The 27,949-nt window shown below is 41.0% G+C and overlaps 1 protein-coding gene across 1 annotated transcript; it reads right to left on the reverse strand.

The window, feature by feature from the left end:
• Window positions 1–4,348: 4,348 nt before the first annotated feature.
• LOC107148366 (CD109 antigen-like) lies at window positions 4,349–21,471 on the reverse strand. Its single transcript, XM_015493028.2, has 3 exons — window positions 21,382–21,471; window positions 16,302–16,352; window positions 4,349–7,944 (listed from the first exon to the last, which is right to left on the reverse strand). The coding sequence occupies exons 1-3, from the start codon at window positions 21,469–21,471 to the stop codon at window positions 4,714–4,716; spliced, it is 3,372 nt and encodes a 1,123-aa protein (XP_015348514.1). The 3' UTR covers window positions 4,349–4,713.
• Between the last annotated feature and the right edge of the window lie 6,478 nt (window positions 21,472–27,949).

Below are 27,949 nucleotides of genomic sequence, written 5' to 3' on the forward strand. Positions count from 1 at the left end.
AGAGAGAGAGAGAGAGAGAGAGAGAGAGAGAGAGAGAGAAAGAAAGAAATGCAAAAAATAGATTGGAAGGGAAGAAAGCACTGGGAACCATATGGAATTTGAAATGACAGTGTAAAAAAAACCTTTCATTTATCAGAAGGGATATGAATAAAATAAGGTTGAGAGGTTGAGAAACAGTCAACTTTATAAAACAGATGGTTCTGGCTAGGTACATGATTGAAGTAACACATGAAAAAAATCTCCTGTTGCAATCTCTTTTGAGTATGTGTGTGTGCGTTGTCAGACCAAGATTGAAGTTGAAATTGCTCAGCCTTGTGGTCTTCACAAGCACCTGGCCTTCCTGAGTCTTTGGGGGCCCCTGGGTATCCCAGCACACTCTTGTTTGTTCTTGTCATTCTGTACCTTCAGGCTCCAATGCTAAAAGAGGGCTTCCTGCAGGGGAGGCCCCCGAAGGCAGTGTGTAGCAGTTAAGAGCCTGGCTCTCACACCAGGCAGATCCAGGACCTGTCCCTTGGCTGACACTCTCTGGCTGTATGAATTCGGATAAACAACTCTCTGTCCCCCAGTTTGTGTGTATGTGTGTGTCTGGAGATTTAGCCTGGGGTGCTCTACCACTGAACCACATCCCAGCCCTTTGACACTTGGTCTTCTTGAGTTTCCCAAGTTGGCCTCAAACTTGGCATCCTCCCGCTCCAGCTTCTTGAGTCACTGGAATTACAGGTATGTGCCACTACACCTGGCACCAGTTCCCTCTTTAATTATAGTAACAGGATTCACCTTAAAGGAGAGGTGAGGATTATTTAAGATAATATACTAAAGTATTTTCCACAGTGTCTGGTCCAGAGAAAGTACTCCAGAATGGCAGCTGGCACTGCCAATATCCAGGAGTGAGAGAGATTCCCTAAGGTTCATTTCAGAAAAGGAGACAAAAGCCGGGCACAGTGGCACACACCTGTGATCTCTGGGCTTTGGAGGCTGAGGCAGGAGGATCATGAGTTCAAAGCCAACCTCAGCAAAAGTGAAGCACTAAGCAACTCAGTGAGACCCTGTCTCTAAATAAAATACAAAATAGGGCTGGGGATGTGGCTCAGTGGTTGAGTAGCCCTGAGTTCCATCCCTGATTCCAAAGAAGAAGAAGGAGGAGGAGGAGGAGGAGGAGGAGGAAAGGGAGACAGAAATGCCACAAAGATCAGGAAACCCAAGGGTGGGAACCTGAAAAGGATTCCATTATTCCATAATCAGGAAAAATGATCATAAGAAAGCAGTGAGGCATCTGAATCCTGGAACTTCTCTCAGTGCCCAGTGTATCTCCAGTCCTGATAATGAAGAAAATCTTGTTCCTTGTTTTCAAGAGTATCAGAGGTAGCTTGAAAGATGTGTCTTATGCCTAGGCAAAGTTAGGAGAAGAGAAAACTCCCATGAAAGGGTAGAAAAAAAAGAAAAAAAACAAAGGCTGGTGCCCTGGGGCTTGCAGGAAGGAAGAAAAAGTAGTTGACAGTAGACCAAGACTGCAAATGCAGCCCGGAACTTGGCCTGTGGTGCTTCCTGAGACAGTGGTTGCTGGCAGCCCGTTTGCCCAAGTCTCCTGGCAGGTGCTCAGTCCAAGACTGTGGCTCACTCTAAGTAAGTGTTTGTTTAACAAACATATGATTGAATGGCAGTCTAACTTGGCTAATGGTTTCTATTACTTAGTTACTTTAGATCCCTTAAAGGTATCAGGTGTGCCTCGTGTCACCAGCAAAGGGAAGTAGAGCTGAGTAGGTGAAGGGAGCCCACAGTTGTGGTTTTCCTGTTCAATATCCTTCCTCTTGCAACAGACTCCCATTTCTCCTTTGGAGGACTACCCCTCTCCAACTCTTCCCTTGGCTTTGGTTCCATCTTTTAAGACTCAGTTCTACCAGGATATAACCTCTGGTAAGTTCCCAATTCCCACTGCCAGGGGGAGCCATGTGATGCAGGCTGGCCAATCAGAATCAAAACAACATGTCCAAGGAGGGGCACCTGAGTCCCGTCAAGCCAGTGACATGCAATTCCTACTACCTGGAGCTCCCAAGCCAAAGGTGCTCTTGCTGGAGGGTTTTCAATTTGTGTGCTTATAACTATTGAAGTTTTGTCTCTCTCCAAGATAACTTGAGTGAGGAGCAAGTCAACACAGAATAAAGCAGAAATGAGAGAGGGCCGAGGGGTTCCTGCTGACTCCATTACGGCCTTATGTGGCTGGGCATTAACACCCCCGCCTCCTGCCTTTTTGCATTCCTTGGTCTTGTAAACTCTTTTTTTTTTGTGTGTGTGCTGAAATTGGCTTGAGGTGGGCTTTTTTTTTTCACCCAAACAGAGCAGGACATTGAGGGAATACCTTCTATTTTCTTTTCACCAGCAGAGTAAAAAAGCAACAGGGTCCTTCTCCTTATTTCCCAACTATTTTTAAGAGTTAGTTTCTTCTGCTAACCTTTGGTTTCCCCAACTTGTGTTTGTTTCAAGCTCTCAAAGCTGGTGTGAAATTAATTCCACATTTTTTTTTAAATAAGGAGAAAACAAAAGGTGATAAGAGTCAACATTTTATAACATAGGATTTGTATACCATTTATTGTCTTCCCATGTATCCACTGCCAAGTCTGGATTAAGTTCTCCATGAAGGGGTCCTATCTTTTTCTTGCTTGTAGTGGAGGCTTTTTGAGAAACAGTAGTAAATAGCTTTCAGTTGAAAGATGGGGGAAAAAAATCATTTAGTCAATGAAGTGATTATTTATTAACTTTCCAATTCTATGGGTTATGAGTTGGGGCTTAGAGAGTGTTAACTATGTGTTGTGTGTGTCTCTGGTCAGTAAACCGGGTGGCAAAAGTAAACTGTCTTTAGGTTTACATGGTTTGACAGGTAACACTTTTCTACCCTGTGGGCCAGATGGAGATGTGGTTCCCGTATATACTTTGTCCTCCCTTCTTCAGCATATTCAAAATGTTCCTACCTTTAAGATTCAGTTCAAGCTGTGTATGATCTTGGGAAAGTCCCCAACTTCCTTTTATTATCTCATCTGCAAAATGAGTAGTTTGGGCTAGATTAATGGTTACACTTTTGGGTAAATCAAAGTAGAATTCTTTGTTCAAATAAAGTTTACACAAAACCCCAATAAAGCAATCAATCAAACTGGAGCTGTTTGGTTGTTGTGGGGGTGGTGGGCTGGAGTCCAGAGAGCTCCTGAGGCACCTTCATGAACTTGTAGGACTTGAAGGAACTGTTTGAGAGCTCCAGACCAGATGTTCTCCAAGGTTGTTTCCAGTTCTACACACTATAGTGTCTAAAAATGTTTCTAGATGTTTCTCTGCAAAGTCTTTTTAATATCCTGGTTCTTGCAGATTTTCTTTTCTTTTTCTTTTTCTTTTTTTTTTTTGATTTGGAATTGATATTTATTTTATAAAACAATTTTTATTTTTTTAAATTAATTTTAATTTTAATTTAATTTAATTTTTTTATTGGTTGTTCAAAACATTACAAAGCTCTTTTTTTTTTTTCAGGAGCAAAATTAAACCACTTCTCAGATTCACTTTTTAAAAATGCCTAATTCTTTTATATGTCTAAAATATTTCAATATATTTGAAAGGAAGAAAAGAAAGAAGAGAGAAGGGAAAAGGAGAGAAAAACAGGAAAAAAAATTTTCTTTAAAATTCTCACCCAGAAAAAAGAGATACAACCCTCACAAAACAGGGTAACTAATGAACTAGGTGCTCAGAATTCAGGAATAGTCTTAAAGATCCACAGCAAGCATCAAATGACACTTGACAGCTGGCAGTCTGAGGCTTAGACCTGTGAGCCTGGAAAAGTTTTTAAGGATCCCTGGCCAACATTATGGAACTTCAGATCAACAGTCATGTCAAGACTCTGTGGTCCCCACAAACCCTGACCCTTCCCCAGACCACAGGGAGGTCAGTCTGCTGTGGCTGATGTGCAGAGTAGCTGTGCCCTGGCTCAGATCATCTCCTGTCCTAAGATATTCTGGTCTGAGTCACCTAAGGCATACACTGCAGTAATGAACTTTGTCCTGTCACAGCCAAGGTGTGGGGCTGAGGCCTGAGGGCAGAGCTCAGCAGCAGCACCCTTAATAACAGTTTTCAGTATGTTCCTCACCCCTGAGCTTAACCTTTCTCATTCTCTCTAGACAAAAAGGAGAGCACAGGTAAAAAGTTTTGGAGAGGGAAAAGATCATTTAACTCTTAAAAATTCACTACCTACATTCTAAAAAGAAAGTAGTGTCCACTTAAAAAAAAATGTACTGAGACCATGGGGCATGAGATGGGCAGTAAGGTTAGGGTAGGAAGGACAGAGAACAAGTTCTTCTTGCAGTTTCCCAGGGAAACCCATCTTGAATACTAAAGCAAACTCTTAATGTGATAATGCTGAAGAACCTAGGTTAATAATGATAATCTAAAATAACACTTCTATTGTGGAGAAAACAAACATTTCTCAAAACAATCCTAAAAGATTTCAAGAGGGAGAAAAAAAAGATACACAACTGCAATCATTTTGACCTTCCCCACCAAGGTCAGGTGAAGAAATCTATGCAACTCTACATACTAAGACCTGATGACCATCTCCCAAGTCCCACAGAAGGTGGGAAAAAATGTTTTTCAAATATGTCAGAGGCAATATTGGATTATGAAAAAAATCACATATGACTTTTGGAAAGTTCATTTTACATGGAGTCCTTTAAAAATAAGTTACAACCAACATTGCAGAGAGAACAGAAGCATGACACAGGAAATAACAAGGATTGAAGAGTGATGAAGGGAGCCTAAAGCTCCATCCTCACAAGGATGGCAGCCCTGGACGTCTCCACAAAGGTCACAAGAGGACAGCTTCACTCTGGAGTTGTAACTTCTCACCGCCTGTCTCCTTGGTTCATAGTAATCCACTATGGATACAGAAGCATCTTGGGTATTTGAAACCTTAAAGTTTCTCACAGCAGGAATATCAGTACAAAATTGGGTTTCATTTACAGAATCTAAATAGAGGTTGAGCTTTCCATGATCATGTTCCACCTTCTTCACTGTCTCGCTTAGAGGAATTGCATCTGAAGGCACAGTAAAGCCACTAAGAAGGTTAACTTCCATAAGGGCCATGCCACTCCTATCTGGGCCCAAAAACCTTGTACACACATTCAAATTCACATGATTGACATCATCTTTATTATCTTTTACTTCAACATCTAAATCAAAGCCTTCTTGCTTTTGGATAGACCTTTTTCTTCTAAAAGACCCTGAATCTTTCACATTATAAATAACATTGAACTGACAAATAGCAAATCCAAAACCACTTGCAGAAATATTAACTGTAGTTGGCTGTACCACAGCAATCTCTGCTGTCTGAAGGAGAAAGCGGTTCTGTGTATCGATCAGAAACTTTACAGGACTCGATGAGCTAGGCTGCAGCACAGTCACTTGGACATTTGTCCTTTCTGTATTCATTAGAGCTGCAAATTCAGACAGGGCCTTTAAGGCCACAATGGTATCCTGGGTAGATGCAAAGCCTCCCAAGCTATTTCTCTGCCTGCTTAGCCACCTCATAATTGGGATTCCCTCGGAAATCTGAAACTGCAGAAAGTGTGAAAGTAGTGCATAAGCTGCAACTTCAATATCCAGAGAGCATGGTTGCCAGGACTCAGAAAGCGTGGATACTGATGACACCCAGAATTGCATGCCTCCTTCTTGTTCTGCATGCTCAGTCAGCAAATTCAAAGCTTCCTTTGCTTTAGGACTTTTCACTGATGACAACGCGTAAGTTATAAGAGCTAGGGTGTAATTGTCTGAAATTCCTCTACTGAATTCAGACTCCAAAAATGTGACAGAGTCTTGAACATCAATATTAGGCTGATACTTCTTGTATCCCAGGAGAGAAGTCACAATATAGGCTGTAAGTGTTACTGGACTTTTATTGCTACCTTGAAGTTCACTATGGATCACTCTTCCTGGCTCCCAAAATTCACCATTGGATTTCTGATGTCCTTTGAGCCAAGTGTATGTCCTATGTAACACATTCTGATCAATATCTATGTAAGGATCAGCTTCAAGGAAACATCTTAAAACAAAAGCTGACAACCAAGTGCTCCCAGAAGGGTCATTATTCCCAAAAGCACTGAAGGAGCCATCATCCCTCTGGTAGAGAAGTTCCCTCTGGTAACCTTGCCTCATAAATGAAAGTGATTTTTCTTTTATAATATCTGTCAGTTGTTTCTTCTTTGTCAGATAATCCAAAATGTAGATATTTGGAGCGAAATTGATCATGTTCTGTTCACCGCAGCCATAAGGCATCCGAATCAGCGAGGCTAAGCCATTGATGGAAGGCCTGAGAACATCTCCCACTGCAGTGATCTGAATTCTTTCACTGCCACTGACCGTATCAGGAGGAAATGAGAAACTGAAAGATTTCATGGTGGTTTGCAGTTTGTTGTCAGTCAAGTCTAGTAGGATGGACTGTGAATATGATTTTTCTATTCCTTCAGCCTTTACTAAAATCCTCTGGGTGATAGCATCAGAAGCAGTGGGTGAAATAGCCATAACTGTGGTAGGAATTTCTCCCAGATGTGCTGGCCCGACAGGAAAAACAACAGTTGCCCCATCCTCACTGGGAACCAGAATGGTCTGCTGGTGTCCTCTGGCATTGATTTCATTCGAAGTCAATAGAATATCATATCCATCACTTTTCTCAATGATTACCTTAACCTCAGTGGCCTCTTTCAAATAATTGAATATGGTTACTTCTAAAGCAAATTCTTCACCTCTGATAACAGAGTAGGGAAGATTCAAAAAAATGAAAAATGGTTGGAAGGCTTGTAGCTCCACTGGGGCAGTTGTTAACCCAAGACCTAAGTCTTCGGAGATCACAAAAGCAGTAGCCACCCAAGAAGTGATAGAGTCAGGTACTGTAACTTCAAATTCCAGGTAAATCTTGGATTCCATATCAGTGTCTAGCCAAATCCAAGTCTCTGGAAAATGCTTTCTTACACGTGGGTTGCTAAATGAAGAAAAATCATTAATATCTACTGGATACCCCTGGGTTTCCTCCACAAACATCTCAGCATACTCCGCAGTATCATAAACAATATCAACATAATCCTTCACAAGGTTTGCATCCGCCAATACCCAGAGACCACATTCCTTAAAGACAGCAAAAGAATTCATAAACATGCCTAAATAATATCCTGTGTTATAAAGTTCCAAGTCATGGACCACATTTTCCATTGTAATATCATTTGAGGCATTCATCAGATTCACACTTTTGTCAACAGCTACAATCCCAACTACTGAGTCCAGCTGTGTTACAGAGACCCTGAGAGAGACTTTCTCAGAAGGTTCAGCATTAGCTTTGCTCCCAAACAGCTTTATCTTATTTTTAAAAATAAGCTGAACAGGAATTTTTAAGGCATCATTTATAATTTCTCCATCATCTTCAACATAATACACAATTATACAAGCCTTTGGTGCCCAAGAACTTTCTGGTATTAAAGAGAAGGTTGTTGTATTTTGTTTGCCTACAGCCACCAACTGTCCCTTGGATATTACCATATAGCTAAATTCCTTCAATTGCTTGTTGCCATTGACCACCAATTCAAAAGGTGATCCCACCTTTATATTTTCATCTCTTGCTTTTAGCTGGATGTATGTCTTATTGGGAGATGTAAACATGCCATGAACTGCCATGCTACTTACACTAGCAAGAAAATAAGCCTTCAGCTGTAGCTCACTGGAGTTGTCCAGGATTGGGAATTCAATCTTAAAGATTCCATTTTGGGGGACCGTATAATTCATGATCTGGACAGTGTCCATGTCCTGATTGCCACGGTTCTGTCTGCTCCAGAAATCGGTTTTGTTTCTTTGTGTCACTGTTATGACTACATTATTTCTTCTTTCTTCAAGAGTCAGTTGGTTGCCATCAGAACGGCTTACCTTCACCTAATTGTCAAAACAAGATATTTTTAAAATAGGTAATTTTTTAAAAAAATGATTTAAGTTCAGCTGGCTGCAGTTTCCATCTGTAATATCCCAAGACACTAAGTCTCAACAGTTATTGATGGCACTCTCATCTTCAGATTCATTGGCGTCTCTGTAGGAGGCATCTAGAGGCCCACGATCCTGCTTTCTTAACATTATGGCTTCCTTGACTTCCATGGCTCCACAACAGTCTCCTTCATTTCATACCTCTCCTTGTGCACCCTCTCAGTGTCCTTTATGGTTCCCCTTTCCTCTCACAAAATATGGGAATTTGTCAAGGCCAAATAATCAGTAAACTCTTCCTCAAAGGTCTCAGTGTTCCTAGGGCTTAGCTTGTTGTTTCCTTGGGATTATACGGCAAATTCAAAAACCCTGTTTTTACCTTGCACTGCATCTCACAACAAAATACCTCCAATTCCCTCCAAGAAATTTTCACTTGGCTACCAGTCACCAGGAACTCAGCATGTCTAACACAGAACAACCATCTTGCCTTGCTTTTTTCATTGATACCCCAATTCTTCAAAACTTACTTTCCGNTTTATTTTTTCGAAGAACCAGCTTTTAGTTTTATCAATTTTTTCAATGTTTTTTTTTTGTTTCAATTTCATTGATTTCCGCTCTGATTTTAATTATTTCTTGCCTTCTACTACATTTGCTGTTGTTTTGATTTTCCTTTTCTAGGGTTTTGAGATGAAGTATGAGTTCATTTATTTGTTGTTTTTTTTCTTTTTTTTGAGGAATGAACTCCAGGCAATGAATTTCCCTCTTAAAACTGCTTTCATTGTGTCCCATAGATTCCGATATGTTGTGTCTGTATTTTCATTTATCTCTAAGAATTTTTTGATTTCCTCCTTTTTGTCTTCTGTAACCCATTGTTCATTCAGTAACATATTGTTCATTTTCCAGGTGATGCAGGATTTTCCCTTCCTTCTTTTATCATTGATTTCCAGTTTCATTCCATTATGATCAGATAAGATGCATGGTATTGTCTCCACACCTTTATGTTTACTAAGAGTTGCCCTATGGCATAATATATGGTCTATCTTTGAGAAGGATCCATGTGCTGCTGAGAAGAACGTGTATCCACTTGATGATGGTTGATATATTCTATATATGTCAGTTAAGTCTAGGTTATTGATTATGTTATTGAGTTCTATAGTTTCTTTATTCAGCTTTTGTCTGGAGGATCTGTCCAATGGAGAGAGTGGTGTGTTGAAGTCACCCATAATTATTGTGTTGTGGTCTATTTGACTCTTGAACTTGAGGAGAGTTTGTTTTACGAACGTTGCAGCACCATTATTTGGTGCATACATATTGATAATTGTTATGTCTTGTTGGTGGATGGTTCCTTTTAACCGTATATAGTGTCCTTCTTTATCCCTTTTTTAATTTTTAAAAATTTATTTAAATTTAAATTTAATTTAATTTACTTTTTTTTATTAGCTACACATGTCATTACAATGATCTTGGAAATTCATACATTTGAATCATTGGAAATTGCCCCCTTTTCTATGCCACTTAGCTTTTGTGAGGATATCACATACCCTGGCCTATGTTTGCAAACTGACTCAGATATGGAGATTTGTCCTTCTTTGAAGCTGTAAACATGCACATTTCTATGGGAAATGGCTCAGAACTTACTTGGGAAATAGGATGTAACTGAAGAAAATCTAGGAAGTAAGGAGAGAAGTTTTGTTCACAGACCAGGAAACTCTGGATCTTAGCTTCCTGGGGTAAGTCCCCTGTGCTGGCAAATGCTGAACTGCTAGCCCAAATGAAGTCTGGGTGGAAGTTTAGTAGGACACAGCTGGGCCAGCACAGACCTAAGGCTCCAACATGGTCCTTCCCACAGAATCTTCCCTCTACACATGTTGGCTAGGCTATTGTGGTTGGAAGGTTGTGGAAGATGTTTGCAGTGATCATGGCTTCACTGTTCAGACCCTGGAGTGGGTGGTTAAGTGACTGTTGACAACATTGCCAGGAAGAAAAGCCTGGATCTGACAACAGTAGATGTATCCAAGACTGGCCTTTTCACTAGCAGCCTGTTGTAGGACCGAGTGGTAATCAGGTTCTCAAGGTTCAGGTAGAGATATTGTGGTTGGAGCACCACCTAGTGGCCATGAAGAACAGTGCATGTGATGAATGAATTCTTTCCAATCAAAGGTTAATGGGTAAATAGTTTGATAAATAGCATTCAGGGGTCTCCTATCAACAAACAAAATTCCATTTACACATGCTTTAAAGAAAATTATACTGAAGATAATTTTTGCTAACTTTTTTTAAAAACGAATGATTTCAAAGGCATGTCAGTGTTATTATAATAAACACCAATTATCAGAGTTCTCAGTGATAAGATTTGTTAATACCTGTCTACGAATGATTGCTATCATTTACAAGAAAAATTAGGAGAATGAATGTGGCTAATTCAGTGGAAAATTATTGCTGAAAAGTAATTCAAGTTGCCAGAGTATCTTTTGAAATATTGAATCTAAGAATCTTAATGTGAAAAGTCTCAAAGATACTCTAGTCCTATGCTTCACATTGTCTTAGCCATAGAAACCTTTCTTCTTATACAATATTATTCTTCTGCCTATTTTCAGGTTTACAACCCTTAGATTTTCAACGAAGGAAACCATGAAGTTGTCTCTATATTCAAATCTGGTGTATGAATTTGAGGTAGAACTCATGCTGTGGTCACACTGAGATTTCCAACAGACATACTAAGTCACATAAAAATAATCATCATTAACTAAATCACTAGGGGAGGCAGTAAGTACATTTATTGCAAGGATGTTACCATTGATTAAGTCCATTGAGGACTTCTCTTTTGAAATTGTCTTTGTATCAGTTTATACCACTCACGTGAAGATCATATTACCTTGCATTGCCCACTCTTTTGGAAATAAAAACTGCTTAGTCAACTCTGTCATCAAGTTCCTCAGATATTATTTCTTTCTAAAATTTAATTCTCCCTAAAATATGAGAAGACAATGTGAAGAAATTCAACGAGTTAAGGATTAGCTCACTGAGAGGGAAAAGGTTAATGGGTAAATAGTTTAGGTTCCTTGAGTGACATTCTGAGATCTTGAGTATGTTCTTTAAACTCTAAATGTTTCACTTAGGGGCTCGAGCCAATACCCTTGAATTGTCTGTAGTTACAATGGAAGGAACAGTTGGGCAAAGAAGTACCACTCATGTCCAAATAGAAATGTTCCTTTAATTTCCAGTTAGAAAAGTTTTAGCTGATGTGGAAGGTAGGACTAGGTTAAGTGGAGGTGACAAAAATGAGAAAATCTTTAAAAAGAGGAAGCCCTCTCTTCCAGGATGGTTCTGGTGTAGTGTGCATGGCTACGGAGAGCTGGACTTGGTTCCTAGTGCAACAGAAGATATGAAAGCCAAAGGAAAATACATCCTTTTATTTTTTCATAAAATATGTAACACATACAAAGCAGATTGCAAGGTTAAGTTCAGATCTAAAGTTAAACTTAGAGGTAACTGGTCACAGAGATGCAGAGCTGGAGCCTTTTAGGAAACTGAGGCAACATGACGTGAGAAACTAATGTGGCTCCATTTTTAAAAATAAATAAATAACAGCAGCCTGTCCTAAGGAAGGGAGCGTGACCCTTGTCCTTGGAAAAACCCACAGAGTACTCCTAAGCACATACTCACCCTGCTGAGTTGTTTGTCTGTAAATAACAGGAGAGGTCTGTGGCGCCAGGTGTCCCTGACTCAGTTAGGCTAGGTGAGGACCATAGCAACCCCCCTAGCAACCTCCAATCAGCATAAGACAGGGAAAATACCTGGGATGCCAGATGACCCCCAAGTAGTTTATGGTGGTTGATAACATGTTGGGAAACCATGTAGTTTGGCACGTACACCCCTCGTGGCCTAAACCAATCAGTTCAAACGAACCCCCCTCTTGTACTAGCCAATCACCCCTACCCCACTTGTTCCCGCCAGTGAATGTGCTAATCAATGTTAAGAGTTGTTGTTTGATTTTCCTGCAGTATGGAATGATTTGCTGTATGATGTTGTGACGCATAGAGTATCCCCCCAAAACCTATAAAATCTCACTGAACAAAGGACCGGGACTCACTCCCTGGGACCGCTGTGTTGGGAACGGTTGTGAGTCCAGGCTCGAGCCTGCAATAAAGACTCTTGTGTGATTGCATCGGATTTGGCTCCTCGAGATCTATTGGGGTCCCATGAATCTGGCATAACAGAGGACCCACCTTCAAAACCTGATTTTGTGATCAAGTCAGAAAGATTTCAAACACGTTGCTCAGAGTAACATAAATGAGTTTATTGAAGGGATAGGAAGAGAGAAAGGAGATATTCTCAAGGAAGAGAGTGGGCCCTCTCATAGAGGAAAGGGACAACATGATTTTCCTGCTCTCCAGTTTTTTTGGGATCCCAGAGAAGTTTCCAGAGAGTCCCTCTTATGTCCGCCTCTTGACTGTTGACTGACAGTAGGGTGACAGTAGACTTTCAAGTACCCACTGCCATGGCAACTCTAGGTTACCTTGGCCCATGCTGACTGGTTCTAATTGGAATCATAAGTTCTTACTGAGTTTATGATTAGGAGGAATTATCCTTATCTCTCTGGGTTTTGAGATCTGGTCTATGAAAAGAGTCACAAAACTTTCCCTCTTCAGGGTAACTTGGGTTCCTCTTACCAGCATTATTTTGGACCTGCATTTCTCCCACAGATAACAGGTAGTTTGCTGAGGAATGTGACATATCTTATCCACTTAGGCCAGGCAGAGCTTTTTTGGAAAAGAAAGCATGTGGAAGGTCAGCACAGTGGGCTCATTTTATAGAATCATTCCCTTAACCTCATGTTCCTACCATCTACATCTGTTTCCTAACAACAGTACTAATCATTATATCCTTTGAATTTTAATATTTGTTCATTTAATTTAGGTGAAATTTAAAAGTAATTTTCTAAGTATAATTTTAATACCTCAAATTATTTAAAATAAGCAACATATACCACTGATTGGTTTTAGATCTGTGCTTGAGTTAAGAGTGTGGGTTCTGACCCTCCAGGTTTGAATTCTAACTTGATGTTGGGCAACTCTCTGTAATGTAGTATTCAGGCCTATAAAATAAGGATGGTTAAAATTGCACCTTTTAAAAAGAAAGTTGTGAGGAATGGAAATGAAAACTTATTTATTTATTTGTGGCGGCATTTGTCAAGGAAAGATCATAGCAGACTATTGTGTTTCTCAAGGCTGGCTCTAACCAGAAGATGCTGATAAAAGTCCATGAACCTGGAGTGACCATGAGACATTAGCAACTGGCTCTAACTGAAGCCTCTTTCCTTCACAGTGAGCAATGGCATTTGTTTTGACCAACTGTATTTAGAACTGCAGATTCATTCTGTTCTTTCCAGACTATGGGATGTCAATTCTTAGTGATAACCACATGGACCTCCCTGGCTAGCTCTTTAACAATTCTGACTTTTCTCTCTCAGTGAGCTATTCCTTAATTCACTGAATTTCTTCACTTGTCTGGTCCTGTGTCTGGCAAGTCAAGAGACTTTAAACTCAGCTCTTAGTTCTTATCTGTCTGCCTGGTCTATTGTCCTCTACTCAGTCATCCGCTACCTTCCCAACTATTTAATTTATTTATTAGCTCTCATGGTCTTAATTTTATTTGCTGACAGGACTAAATAAATTAATTTATCTAAATCACTTAGACTAGTGCTTTGCAATGGTAAGCACTGATATGTGATAGCTATTATTATCTATTTGCTCACTGTCTGGTATCTTGTCTATATTATAAGATCAACCTATCATTGAAATATTTTAATTATATCTCTATAAAAGTATACATGAGTGATAATACATTAAATCTCAGTAATAGAACGTTCTAGCCCAAGTTTGCAAGTAATGATGTGGTATTCAGGAGCCTCTTCAGTGGGGAAAAGGCTGGCATGCTCAGGTCTAAGTTCAGGGTCATAGACCTTGAAGTCTGAAGACTATTCATTCTGCTTCTCTCTGACTGACAGCTTGTAGCAAATTATAATTCTGAGTTCTTAAAGGAAACAGGATTAAAGGTAGTTTGCAAGGCCTGTTTTGACAGCTCAGTGTGTGTACGTGCATACTCAGCCTTGGCCTTGGACTACAAACTCCTGGCACAGCACACAAGTGTGGGCTTTCCTTGCTGAGGAAATGACTTCCTCAGAGGAAAGGGCTATCGAGGACACTTCTCAGTAAGTGATACAGAACAAGGCTACATTGTTTCTCAGACCTGCTATTTTATGTAACCTGAAGCTGGGGTCCTGTCCTTGTCCATCTGGCCCATCACTGCTTCAGTGGTTGCAGCCAATCCAGGCATTCCCCAGTGGAGTCCAGCCCATCACTGACCTCCACCGTCTCTTCCGACTCACTTGGCCATTGTGGCACATGTTTGAAATCGCCAATCAAGAAGGGTCTTAGGTGATTTTGTCAGCCTCCGAGTTCTTAAGAAACTTTATATTCAGAAGTAGATAGGGTCACTGAGGTCAGGAACTTGAGATTCCTGCCTCATGCCACAGGACCTGTTCTGGAGGTTAGGTTGAGTGCTATCAGGGACTGCATGAGGAAGGTGATGGTAGGGTCATTTAAAGGAGTCAGTAGTCAAGGCCATCACAAGATGGGGCCAGTTCTGCTTCACATGTGAGTTCTAATTGTCCTTTTGATTGGAATTAATTTGTCATTTATTCAGAAGTTTCACTTCCTGCTGATTGTCCAACTGACAGGGTTGAAGCTCTTGCCCTCAAACCAACACAGAAGAAACTAGAGACCCAAGAAGTAAACAGTAGCTGGGTGAGGTGGTGTACACCTGCACTTATGCTACTCAGAGGCTGAGGCTGGAGGATCCAGAGTTTGAGGCCAGCCTTGGCCACCGAATGACAGCCTCAAATATAAAAATAAAAAGTCAGATAAATAAAAAGGACTAGGAATGTCAGTTCAGTCCCTAGTACCACCCTACCTTGTCCCCAAAGAAAGAAGAGAAGAAGAAGAAAATAGATTCTAGAAATTGATGACATTACTCTTCTCCTTAAGGTAAGAGGTGAACCTGACAGGAGGAGCTGTAGGAGAAAGTGCAAATGGGAACAGGGACGGTGGTTCTCATGTTCAGGGCTCATCACCTCCTCCCTTAAACTCCTTCCCTGATGCAGAATACCAGAGAGTGGCCAAGCCTCCTTTCAATGTGAGTTCACAAAACAAAGACTCAACATTTCAGGAGTAAAATTACATTAAAAGAAAGGACAAAACTGCAAATTATATACTCTAAAGCAAACACAGAGAAGAACATCTTAAGAGAATATACTAGCAATTTAAATTAAGAATAAGAAATCATAAAAAAAACCCAAGTAAAATATTAGCTGTTAAAGAATTTGAAATGAAGGGCACAGTATATAAGAGGGATAGAGTAAATGAAGTGAATGAATTGGTGAGTTGGAAGATAAGCTTAAGAGAATTTTCCCAGAAGAAAGCAGAAAAGGATGAAGAGATAAAGTATTTTTTTAAAAAAACCCCCAAAACCCTAAGGTATAGCTTTGAGACAGAAGTAAAAATGCCAACCTCCACATAATAGGAGTCCCAGAAGAAGAGAATGAAAATCTGGGAACTGGAAATATTTGAGGAAGTGATGGAGGTAATTTTCCTAGAAGAGACTTGGGAAGTTTTCAGTTGGATGGGCCTGTAGCAAATTCCACAGAGATAAAGCAAAAGCCACACCTAGACATGTTGTAGAAAAATTATTTCACAAACAAAAAGTCTTAAAAACTCCTAGAGAAACGGCAATCATGTTGTAAAGGAACAAGAAAGTCAGATGGCTGACGTCTTCCCACAGATGTCCTGGCTGTAAGTAACAAACGGAGTAACTTCCACTGCCTGATCTTGTATTCCACCCACATTCAAATGGGAGGGTTTCCCCTCACGGAAGATTTGCCACAAAAATCCCCCACACTAAAAATACTTTGGGGGAGTGTTCTCACATTCAAATAAAAAAATGTACAATGAATAAAGAGAAAGGAGAAGGGGTGAAAAAGAGTCATAAGATATCTTGATGACATTAGCACTGTTGAAAGTTAGCCAGTTTTCTTTTGTATATGTGGCCCATGGTTTGGCTGGTTAATTTTTTTTCTGGTGAAGCCATAAAAAGCAAAGTCAGTCCATTTGATATGGAGGCAGCAGGAATCTGGGAATTCATACCAATCAGCAGAAAAAGCAAGGATTCTTTGTGGTGTGTATAACCACAGCTGCTTTCTCCTATCACTCCATCACATGCTTGAGCTTTGAGTATACAGTTTCATTTCTTCTTACCTCATGTCCGTTCATGAATGTGATCACACAGTACTCTTGCTCATCATAACCCTTCAAACAAGAGTTTACATTTCAAATCCGTAAAACATCTCTCTCATACACCAGTCATTGTCCCCAGGGCATCCCCATAGTTCAAATGTCTGGGTCAGAAGATATTCCTAGCCCTCACACATGCTGGGAAAAGCCCATCCTGAGAAGCGCCTGTCTGTGGGGTTGGTCCTAGGTCAGGGGTCTAGCCTTCATCATTCCCCTTGGCAGTTCCCCTGGTGTGGCTGCCAGTCTGCTGGCCTCCTTTGGGGGCTACAGCCACCCTCTGAGATATTATTGAACTTTTGAGGAGTGGGGTCAGGACTCCATCTCTATGCCTGCCAGATAATCAGATCTAGGTCATGTGGGTAGGCAGCCTTAGTATTCACTGCTCTCCCCGTGCCTTGATTTACTCCTCGATCAAAACAAACCTTAACTAGCAGGAATGCTTGGAAATACCCACTTCAGAACACAGAGTATTCATCTGAAGGGCTCATTGTGACCTTTTTGTGACTATTTCTATTGTTTCATCTTTTTCTTCACCAAGTAATTCACTATATAGATTTAGATTATCATTTTATCTGTGCAAATGGTCATTTTCAAACATACTTTTTAGAAACAAATATTTTTCCAAAGGAATTTTTTTTGTTGTTGTTGTTCTAGGGCTTAACCCAGGGGTACTTAACCACTGAACAACATCCCAGCCTGTTTTTTTTTAAAATTTATTTATTTTAATTAGGTATATATGACAGCAGAATGCATTTTAATTCATTGTACACAATTGCAGCACAACTTTGAATTTCTCTGGTTGTGTACAATGTAGTGTCACACCATATGTGCAGTCATACATGTAGCTAGGGTAATGATGTTCATCTCATTTCACCATCTTTCCTGCCCTCATTCACCCCCCATTCCCTCCCTCCCCTGCCAGCCAGTTTTATTTTTCATTTTGAGACAGAGTCTCACTAAGTTGCTGAGGGTCTTGTTAAGTTACTGAGGTTAGCCTCAAAATTGTGATTCTCCTGCCTCAGTTTCCTATGTCACGGGATTATAGGTTTGTGTCACCATGCCTGGCTTTCCAAAGGAAATTTTAGAAAGGATCATAGTATTAAAAATATAAAAGTGGGGTTGTTTTGGCTGATATGTGGGGATGAGAGTATTGAGTCTCATTCTTACCCTCCTGCTTCTGTTCTGCAGGCCTGAACTTTAAGGATATCTCTAGAATGAGAAACCTGAGTGTGTGACCACTGGTCAGGGTTCCTGACTTTAGGTAGAAAATGAATTTAAAAGCATCATAAAGCTCACCACAGTCCTGGGAGGAAGAGAGCACAGGCCTATAGCTAGGAATGGTGGCCCCAAATCATAATGCCGTGAAGCTGTGGTAGCTGCTGGGCACATGAACTATGTCTACCCCTCAGACATGGGATTGTCCATTGAGTTCCCACCAATGAGCCTGGACACAGGAGCCTGCTGCTGGAGCCGATGAGACTATGGAGCCTCTGGAGGGGCTGTGTGCTGTGTGGCTCCTGTTGCCACTACCCCTCACCCAGGAATGGAGCTTGCCAAGTGCTTGCTTCTTTACTTCACCAGTTCTCATTCAGTGGAGGGCTGGAGTCTCTGCCTGGATGATCTTGCATCGTGTGCCTTACCTTAGCTGCAGGAAGACTGGGGAAGTGAGTGCATGGCATCTGGCATCTGATCTTCCCTAACGTGAGATGGTTCAGATGCTGGGGGCAGAAGAAGGGATGAAGGATGCCCAGTAGGGTAACTTTGACAATTAGCTCTGTCTTCTGAGTATCATTCCTCTAGGTAAGACCATGGCCCTTCTAAGTCTTTCATCCATAGCAAACATTTTGTGAGAACTATTCTAGTTATTTATTGCTATATAACTCCTTCAAAGCTCAGTGACTGAGTCAACCATTTCATTTTATCTCATGATTTTTTTTGGGTGGGCATACAGGGGATTGAACTCAAGGGCACTGGACTACTGAGTCACATCCCTAACCCTATTTTGTATTTTATTTAGAGACAAGGTCTCACTGAGTTGCTTAGCACCTTGCTTTTGCTAGGGTTAGCTTTGACCTAATGATCCTCCTGCCTCATCCTCCTGAGCCAGAGATTACAGGTGTGTGTCACTGCGACTGGTTATCTCACAGTTTTTGTGAATAAGGGATGCAGGCAAGGCTTAAGTGGGTGATTCTTCTCCCTACTGAGTTAACTAAGTGCTCTGGAATATTCAGGCAGTGGCCAATCTGATCTGGAGGGGAAAGGATGGCTTTACCAACTTGCTGATTCCTTGGTGGGAGGCTGGAAGGCTGAACTCTTTCTCTCCGTGTAGTCACAGACCTCTCTGCATGGTCTAGCACCGTAGCTGAATTTTCTATGTGAAAGCTTAGGGCTCTAAGGGACCAAGTACTCTTTACGGCTAGGTTTGGAGCTGGCAGAATATAACTTCCATCATACTCAGTTGGTCAAAGCAGTCACAGGCCATCACAGATTCAAAGCAGGAGAAAGGAAGTGTCACAGAATTGTCAGCTATCTTTAGTTCACTGCAAGAACCAGCTATGTGCCAGGCAAGGTGTTTGGAGCAGGGGATGCAAAACTGAATAGGACATGGCCCTGTCTTCAAGGAGCTCATGATCATACAAGGTTATAAGACAAGCAAACAAAAAAATGAAAGCAGAAAATGAGATCAATGTAAAGAAGCATTGTAAATTGCAAAACAATTTTAACAGGAGGCTCTAAAACTGGATTAGTTCTAAAACTATATCTAACAAACTATATCTAACAAAAAGCATCCCTCTGATGCTTTCCTATATCAATTGCCATTTATTGATTGGTTTGCCAATAATCAGGTTTCATGAAAAAAAAATCAGGCTTTAGTTAAGAGCTCTGTTTTCATGATCTCAATTCTCAAACCAACTCCTTGGTAGCAGTTGCCACACACGAGAACCTCCCCTGGCTTTATATTTGATTTCACAGCATCTTGCAATCTGTCTTGTATCAGTACCCACCACTTTCTACCAATTGATACCACTCAATAGATTCTTCTTGAAATGCCCACATAGGTCTGGAGGGACTTAAGAAGAGATTTTCAAGTTATAATGACCCAACCATCTACTCATTAGGTACTGTGGTCTGTTCTTTTCACAATCATTACTTTTTAATTATTTATTTATTTATTTATTTATTTATTTATTTATTTATTTTTGGTACTGGGGATTAAACCCAGAGGCACTCTTCCACTGAGATAAATTGCCCAACCCTTTTTATTTTGAAACAGAGTCTTGCTATATTACTGAGGCTGGCCTCAAACTCACCATCCTCCTGCCTCAGCATCCCAAGTTGCTGGGATTGTAGGCATGCTCCATTGTACCCAGCCACAATTGTTACTTGAATCTGCTGCCCTCTAATGGGCCATGGGCAACACATTTGCAGGCTAGAAAGTAGACAGGGCTGAAGACATACTTAAAGGTGCTTATACTTTATTTGTGAAACTTATTAAATTTTTACTGCATTTAGAGATGTAGATGACAGACTTTGAGTCAACATAGTTCCTACCCCAGAGAATGGTCACCCAGAAAAAATGCTAAAACTTTCCATTGATTTTACTTGATTGTGAATAAGAGATACATAAATAAAAGCAGAATATAGACAATTAGAAAGGTGAAAAATGAAATTAGCATAATTTTATTATTCAGATAAAATTAACATTTTGATGGCTGAGGCTGTGACTCAGCAGTAGAGTGAGTGCTTGCCTCACACATGAGGGGTGCTGGGTTCTTTCCTCAGCACCATATGAAAATGGATAAAGACATTGTGTCTGTCTACAACTAAAAAATAAAAATTAAAAAACCCCCAACATTTTGATATATTTCTTTCTGGTTATTTTTAGGTAAAATATTAAAAGACTTCATTTTTTAGAAGAGTTTTAGGTTTACAGTAAAATTGAAATAGATAGTAGGTGGGACTTTGCTATAGTAAATGAACAAATATTGATACATCATTATTAACTCAAATCTACCGTGTATGTTAAAGTTCACTCTCTGTGTTGTACAGCTCTATGGGTTGCGACACGTGTAAGATCACTAGCCACCATTTCAGTATTGTACTGAATAGTTGGACCACTTTTATATTGTTGGATTCTACACAGTAGGCTTCTGTATGCAGCTTTTTGTTGCTGTTTATTTTCATGTAGGAGCCTAGCAGGAGCCTTCCTTGATGCCATCGCATGCTCTCTGCAGTTTGACAAACTCCCATAAATCTCATGGGACGTATCATTCCACACTTAACTGGTCGTCTCATGTTGGGCATTCATGTTACTGATACATTTTCATGTAATTATAGGATATTTTAAAACTAGTTCATAGACACGGCTTTCCAGGATCTCTAGATCAAGAGGAAAAAAAAAATCAACTCAGAAACAGTGCCTGGTGGCGTCCCCAGCACCTCTTAGACAAAAGGCTTTTGTGTGCAGGCTGGAGGCCTGTGCTTGAGTGCCAGTTTCCACATGGCTGCCTGCTCCTGGGGGATGGGCCTTCCAAGAGGCAGGCTGGAGGCAGCTTGTGGAGCCTGGCCAGGGCACTGGGCTGGCCTCAGTCTTACTCCCCTGGTCCTACAGGAAGGACTAGAAGCATTCATTCCCCTCTCACTTCATCCAGTGCTGCCGAGCCTTTAGACTATATCTGGCACTATTGTTGTTGTTGTTTTCTGCTTTTAGAACTGGTTGGCTCAGTGTAGAAAACAGCTCTGGTGTGGTGGAAGTGAACTGAGGCTGTGTAGGAAGATTTTGATAAAACATGCCACTCTGATTACCCTGCAAGGTCAACCTGCCTCATGGAAACTTCGAACGGTGTCACTCTGTCCAGGAGGTTTCACCAGAGGGCAAAAGACCACAAACATAATATCCCTTTGCTGCTTCTCATGTAAGCATACACCAGAATTCACAAGAATAGTCCTTTTATTTATTTAGCTTTGGAACTGATAAGCATAAAGCTCAGTATTTGCAAAGCCTGGTGTGTCACTTTCTCATGCAGCAGCTTCTGTTCAGTACCCTACAATTCCGTGATGTGGGTGTTGTTATTGCTACTTTACAGTGAGAAGCCTTGGGATCGCTGGAGTTCTTCAGAGATGACTCTGCCATCTAGGGCTTGTCAAATCCACCCACAGTTCTACAGCTGGTATGTGGCAGGACTGGAAGCTGAATCCAGGACACTGCTCTCCTTGCCTGCCCCCATGAGGATGGTGAGGATGGGCAGGATGCCCTCCGCAGGCTGTTTCATTTGGTTTGAGAACCCCAGTCCACAGGTCCCAGCACACCCAAGAGCTGCTGTGAAGGCCTTGTTTGTTTTTGCCCTCCGTGGCGTCTGGCCTGTCCCCTGACCTCCAACCCAGAACTATTTGTTCCAACCGTTTCTCAGTGTGACATCCTGGCTAAAAACAAAGTGAAGGAGTGCTCTCTCCTCCAGTCCTGCTGTCACATGAGGGGTCAGTAGGAGTGAGTGGTGTGGTCATCTGGTGATAACAATTTGTACCTGAAACAAACAGTAAAGTATCCTGCAGTTTAGGGTCTGGCAGGGCACAGATAGCTGGGAAGCAGCAGAACAAATATTAGTTAGGGGAAGAGTCTTTGGGCTACAGAGACCTGCATGAGTCCTCTCTTTACTCCTGTGCTGCATAATGTTAGGCAGGTGTCTCATCGTCTGGCCCTGAGTTTCCTCATCTGTGAAGCAGCACTGGTCATAATGCATAACTTACAGAGCAATTGCAAGGATTATAAAGGAAAAAACCAGTCTGCTGCCTGGCAGACTGGCTACAGTAAGCCCTCAAAATACAGTTTTTATTATTTAGTAGCAAGGAAAACACAGAACAATCAATCCTCTGGGTCCCTGGTGTTCCTAGAACTATCAGCAGACACTTCCACATTGCCAGCACAGCAGGGCCCTTCCCTGAAAACCTTTGTGTTTGTCTTTCAGGTCTCCTTTGTCTACAAATGTCCATGGGTTCAGGTCAAAAAGCTTAGCAAAGGTTGATTCTTGATTGTGACTTGTGAGCATGCTAGGGGATCTGGCAAAACCCTAAACATACTGCTTATCTGAGTTTTCTAAGTGCCCATTGCTAGCTTCCCACAAGAGGATGGGCTTTGAGCCCCACAGTTGGTTGGATTTCACTTCATCTTCTTTACCTGATGGCCAGCCCTGCTTGGCTGGGGGATCATGATGATCTTCATTTCCATGTGGGTGACATTTTTAGAAAAAAGGGAAAGGTTGTCCATTAGCTGTCCTCCTTGAACATGGCTATTTCGTGGGTAATTCTACTAGTAGAAACAGTATAAATTTGGTTCAGACTGTTTTATTTGCTTATTCAGGGTGGTGGAATAATAAATGGGATACTTTATATAATAAAGTTTCTGTCACCTGTAGAAAATCATAAAACCCAATAAGAAGGATGACAGTGATGTCACTCTCCCTATTTTGAAAGGTCACGTACAATCCCAGACACATGCACACAACATACTACCACACATGTGCACATACACACACCACAAACACCTATATATTCTTGCATACATACACACCACACCACATCCTGTAGTGAGAAAAGGATTGTGTGCAGACTCGAGGATTGGTTTGGATGCAGAGTACATATTTCCACTAATGTTTTTGTTACCCTTGCAATCAGGCCTGGCTGCTACCTCAAAGCGAACAGGGTACCTAACACAAAGCAAACAGAGCCATCCTCTCTAGGCTGCTGCTTAATCACAAGAAGTCCAGCAGGTGGAGCTGCACCCTGTGCAGAATGGCCAGCCTGCCTTGGCTGCCCAGGAGGCCAAAGAGTTACTGTGCAGCCGGGAAGTGGGTCTGCGTGCACCCAAGCTGCTGTGGCTTACGCAAACGATGACACACAGGCTTGACGAGGTCCTTTGTCAGAAGCAATGGGGCTCTGGCATCGTCACCCAATGGAAAACAAAGTGCTTCTGCCTGGCTGGCTGGAATTCACGTTTGCTCACCATGGATGCCTAGTATTTACAGGCAGAATGAGTTCATGTGAAATTTCAGGACCTTTCCGGGACTCAGATTTGCTTTTTGTAAACTAGAGTTTACATTACACTTCCCCTCACTTTGGGCCATTATTTGAATTTTTAAGTCACTGATTATTCTCCTGCCAATTGAAGGAGTATTTTGAGTATTTCACAAGCAATTTTCTCTTTTTTTTAAGCCAACATCAGCTTGGGTCAGATCTATAGTGTGAGATTTTTTTCACACTTAGCTCCAAAAATAGGTGGCCTTATACCCTCATCTTCCCTTATCCTCAGAGAATACCTCCATGGGATTCTGGAAACCTAAGGTACTACTGAAAAAAAAAACCCATGTATATATATGCATACACACATACATACATATGTAAACATACACATACATATATATACACACACATATGTATACATATGACTTTTTTGTGCATACTTATTTTTTTTCTTCATTTATTGCCTTCAATATGTTGCTAAGTTTACCCCAGGGGCATATATATGTGTGTGTGTGTGTGTGTGTGTATTTAATGAGATGCTAGGGATTAGAACCCAGGGCCTTGTGCATGCAAGGCAAGCACTGTACCAACTGAGCTATATCCCCAGCTCTGCATACCTATTTTTGTTGTGTGCTGTGGCTGTATATTTTGCAGTTGGATGTATGATAGAAAAACCAGCATGAGTGTCTTTTTCCTTCTTCTTAATTTTATGGATAGAAGATTCATTCTTACAGAAGATCTTAGCTACTTCAAAAAGTTCTTTTTTTTTTAAATTACTAAGTGGAGAACTTTCATTTTATTATTTAAAGAAAACACTTTATAGCTATCTTCGGTATATCTGAATTGCTGGCACTATTACTCTTATGCTTTGGGGCCATTGTTAAACAAGATAAGGGAGACTTGAAATGAATAACTGCAGGACTATGACAGACATTCTGATAACTGAGATGCTACCAAGTGACTAATAGGTGGGTAGTGTATATGGTATGCGTTTTCTGGACAAAGGGATTGTGTCATGGGATGGACAGCACAGAATGGGGCAAGATTTCACCAAAGTACCCAGAATACTGTGCAATTTAAAATTAACAAATCATTTGTTTCTGGAATTTTCCGTTTAATATTTTTGGAATGTTAACTGTGAGGCTTACTGAAAAAATGGAAATAAACATGGCTGGTGAGGGGTTAACGGTATATCATTTACATGTTCAAAAGTACATTGTGTAGAAATTCAGGTGAAGCTTGCAAAATGTTTTTCTGTCGAGGAGCCTTGAGGGGATTTGTCCATGGAGACAATGATGACTGGAACAGTCACAGGAGTGAGAAGACAGGTGAGTTTTTATTTATTTATTTATTTATTTATTTATTTATTTTTACACAAATGGAGCACAACTTTTCATTTCTCGGGTTGTATATGATGCAGAGTCACACCATTCATGTAATCAGTCATAAAGAGCTAATAACACAGCTCAGAAGCTGAAGGGAGGAGTGTGAAACAAACATTGGGCATCTTTCAGGCACAGGACATGAATATCTCTTGTCGAACAAGCAAATACAATGACAAAACAAAAAAACACAAACATTTTTCAAACTAAGTCCAGCAAATTTAGCTTTGTCCAACTAAACTCCTTCCTGTACCACAGCACATAGGAAATAAGTGCTCTTACGTGTACTCCGTTCTTGTGGATGTACGCGATATCATGAGCAGTTTTTGGTTTGTGATGTAAATTCTTTTCCTTTCTCACTTAGAGAAATATATTAGGATTGAAGAAAATGTGTATGTTTGTATGTCTTTTACGTGTAAGAGAGGAAACAAGTATAAACGGAAACTTTGCTTGTAGGTTTTGATTGAGTCATGTGCATCAGGGCAGTAGGAACAGTAAGGCTAGAGAGGAAAATAACTGTTAGCAATACATAAACACCCCTACTCATAGACCTGTGATTTCATCTGCCGCTTTTGTTATCTGACCTTTGCAGAAGGGGTACAGCAGATTCCATTGAGATGGGTAAACAGATTTACAGAGGGCTCAAGTGAATTTTCTGAGACATCTATGTCAGAAGAATACCGGAGTCTTTCAAGTTCCAATCATGCCTCTTGTCCCGTATGGCTGACTCGGGAAGACCAGGCTTAGGTCTGAAATGTGCTTCATTCTTTGTCAGGGGAACTGAGGTTCAACATCTCCTATATGTCAAGGAGGTCTCACCAGTGAGGCCATTGGCTACGTTCACTGGTTCTTGGGTGAGTGTTCTATTCCTGGGTGAATAAGAATCACAATCACAATCAGGAAACACACAGATGGAAGAATGGCCAGAGTATGGCTTATATTCTCAGGTTTTAAAGCACTAACTTGATGTAAATTGCGAGGAGTGCAGAATGACAGCCAGACTTCTGTTCTGTACCCCTCTTCCCTTCCTGAGGACTATTGTACAATGGAGATTTTCTGACATTATCTTTAGTGTCTAATTCTCCACTGTTGCACAAGTGTTTGTGGCCATGTTTTACTGACTCATGCCCTGATGCCCCCAATAGAACTGATGACTGTTGAATGGAAAGAAGTCAGCACGGAAAGCCCAGGAATTGTCCCATAAGTTGCCCTGTGGTTTTCTGTTGGTTCTTCAGAATAAGTTGCACATAGCATAATTTTCAGAATTAACAGTTTTTTAACTGGTTACCCTTCTTCATGGTGAATTGGAAAAAGGATATATTCTGGGGTAAGGCTAAAAGGGAACTTGGTACGGCGAACATTCCTAGACCATGTTTTCAGAGGTTGTCACTCCCTGCTGCTATTCTGGATTTCCCAGAGTCCCACATCTGTGGCAAAGGCCATGGTGAAACAGCTGAGCCACAACTTTGCTGCTTCTCTACAATTAAAACGTTATCACCTCATCTGACACAGAACGGGTGTTGGTTGGAAATGAAATATATATATTAGGAATAAGCTCTTGGGAAGCAGCAAAACTGTTTTTACAAAGTGAGGCCTTTTTTTAAAAGTCTGGAGCTAAAGTTATAAAGACACAAAACAGTCTTCTTCCTTGCCACTCCTACTATAAAATTAAAACGTCAAAATACACAGCACTGTACATTTCTCATTGTAGCAACATGTCTTCTAGTTGTTGTTTCATGTCCTCAACACACATAAAGGGCTAATGTATCATGCCAGCTACCCCAACCCTTCCTTTTCCCCATCTTCTTTGCTAATCTGTCTCTCGACACCTGATTAAAAATCACCTTCACTATGAAGTCTTCTTGCCCCAAATATTGTTTTTCATAGTATATTATTTTGCATTGAAACATAAAAAGAAAGAAAACAAACTAACAAGGTTCTCAGGTCATTCCCTGGGTGCATCGTATCTCCAACTGATTGAAATAGTTTCAGAATAGAGGCAATGCCTTCAGATGTCTTTTTGTTCTTTCTTCTGCTTCTTCCTTCCCACGGGCTATCTGCAGTGTAGGTAGCATCCAATCTCAGATCTCTTATTTCCAACTGCTGCTGACGGAATGCTCTCCTGGAAAAGCTAAGAACAAAACCACTTCCCCCTGAAATTCGTATGAATGGCCCCCAAAATAGCCAGGACATGCAAACTAATTAAGTTTCATGTTCCACCTCTACCTAAATATGACTTTGCTGAAATCATGTCCTATTAGATGACAAATCCGGATGTTTTTATTGCATGGTTGCTGTTTGCCACATGCTTCCTGGTCAGGTTTCCAGGTAACCTTAATGGTTGTGTGCTTCTGGGGAAGGAGGAGTAGAAAATAACTCACCTCTTCAGTAAGTGGTTTTAAAAATATAACAGCATTTAAAAGCTTTTAAAGAGCAGTTCTCTCCTTCCAGCTCTGTTTGCTTTGTGATAGGAGCCCCCTAATGCTTCAAGTTTGGCAACATCTGAGTAGGACAGAAGGCAGGTTGAAAGGGCATAAGATTGATTTTTTTTCTTTGTAGGACTTTCCGTGAGGAGCGTGGGAGAGAAATCACTTGGGGAAGTGGTGAGGTTTTCCTCTCCATATGCTCTTCATTCATGTGTAAGGCTAAACAAACTCTTTGTTTCAACAAGTGAATCCCAAACCACAGTGGAAGAAGTTCATCCTGGAGCCAAGGAGCTGGCAAGGTCCTGGAGGCAAGGGGCTGGGGCTCCTGTGGACTTTCCATCCATTTTCATTTCCATCCAAAACTTGCTGGGGAAATGGATACAACTTGCTTTTGTGTTTTGATTTGATGTGGCCACAGAGTGACCACCCAGGCGTACTCTGGTGTAGCTGAATTCTGTGGCTCAAACTAGGCCAGATTGTTCTATTTTGGAAACCAAGAGATTTCCCCTCGGCCAGGGTTTTGGGTTTACCTTCCCCAGAGCATTGAGCAAGGACTTCATGTTTACAAAAATCCCCAGGCCCCATGATTCCTTCCTGTCAGGGCAGAGGGAGGAGGCGTACATACAGAATGTTGGATAGATCTTGCAATTTCAGTCCCTGCATTCTTACCCAGCAAGGACATGTGGGATACTGGGGGTGATGGGATGTATCGGTTGTTTGAACTCTGAAAACTTAATTCAAAAAATTTCACTGTAAATCTAATCATTAGGTTTTCTGTGTATAGTTT

The sequence above is a fragment of the Marmota marmota genome, unplaced genomic scaffold, assembly GCF_001458135.2.
Source record: "Marmota marmota marmota unplaced genomic scaffold, marMar, whole genome shotgun sequence".
NCBI lineage: Eukaryota > Metazoa > Chordata > Mammalia > Rodentia > Sciuridae > Marmota > Marmota marmota.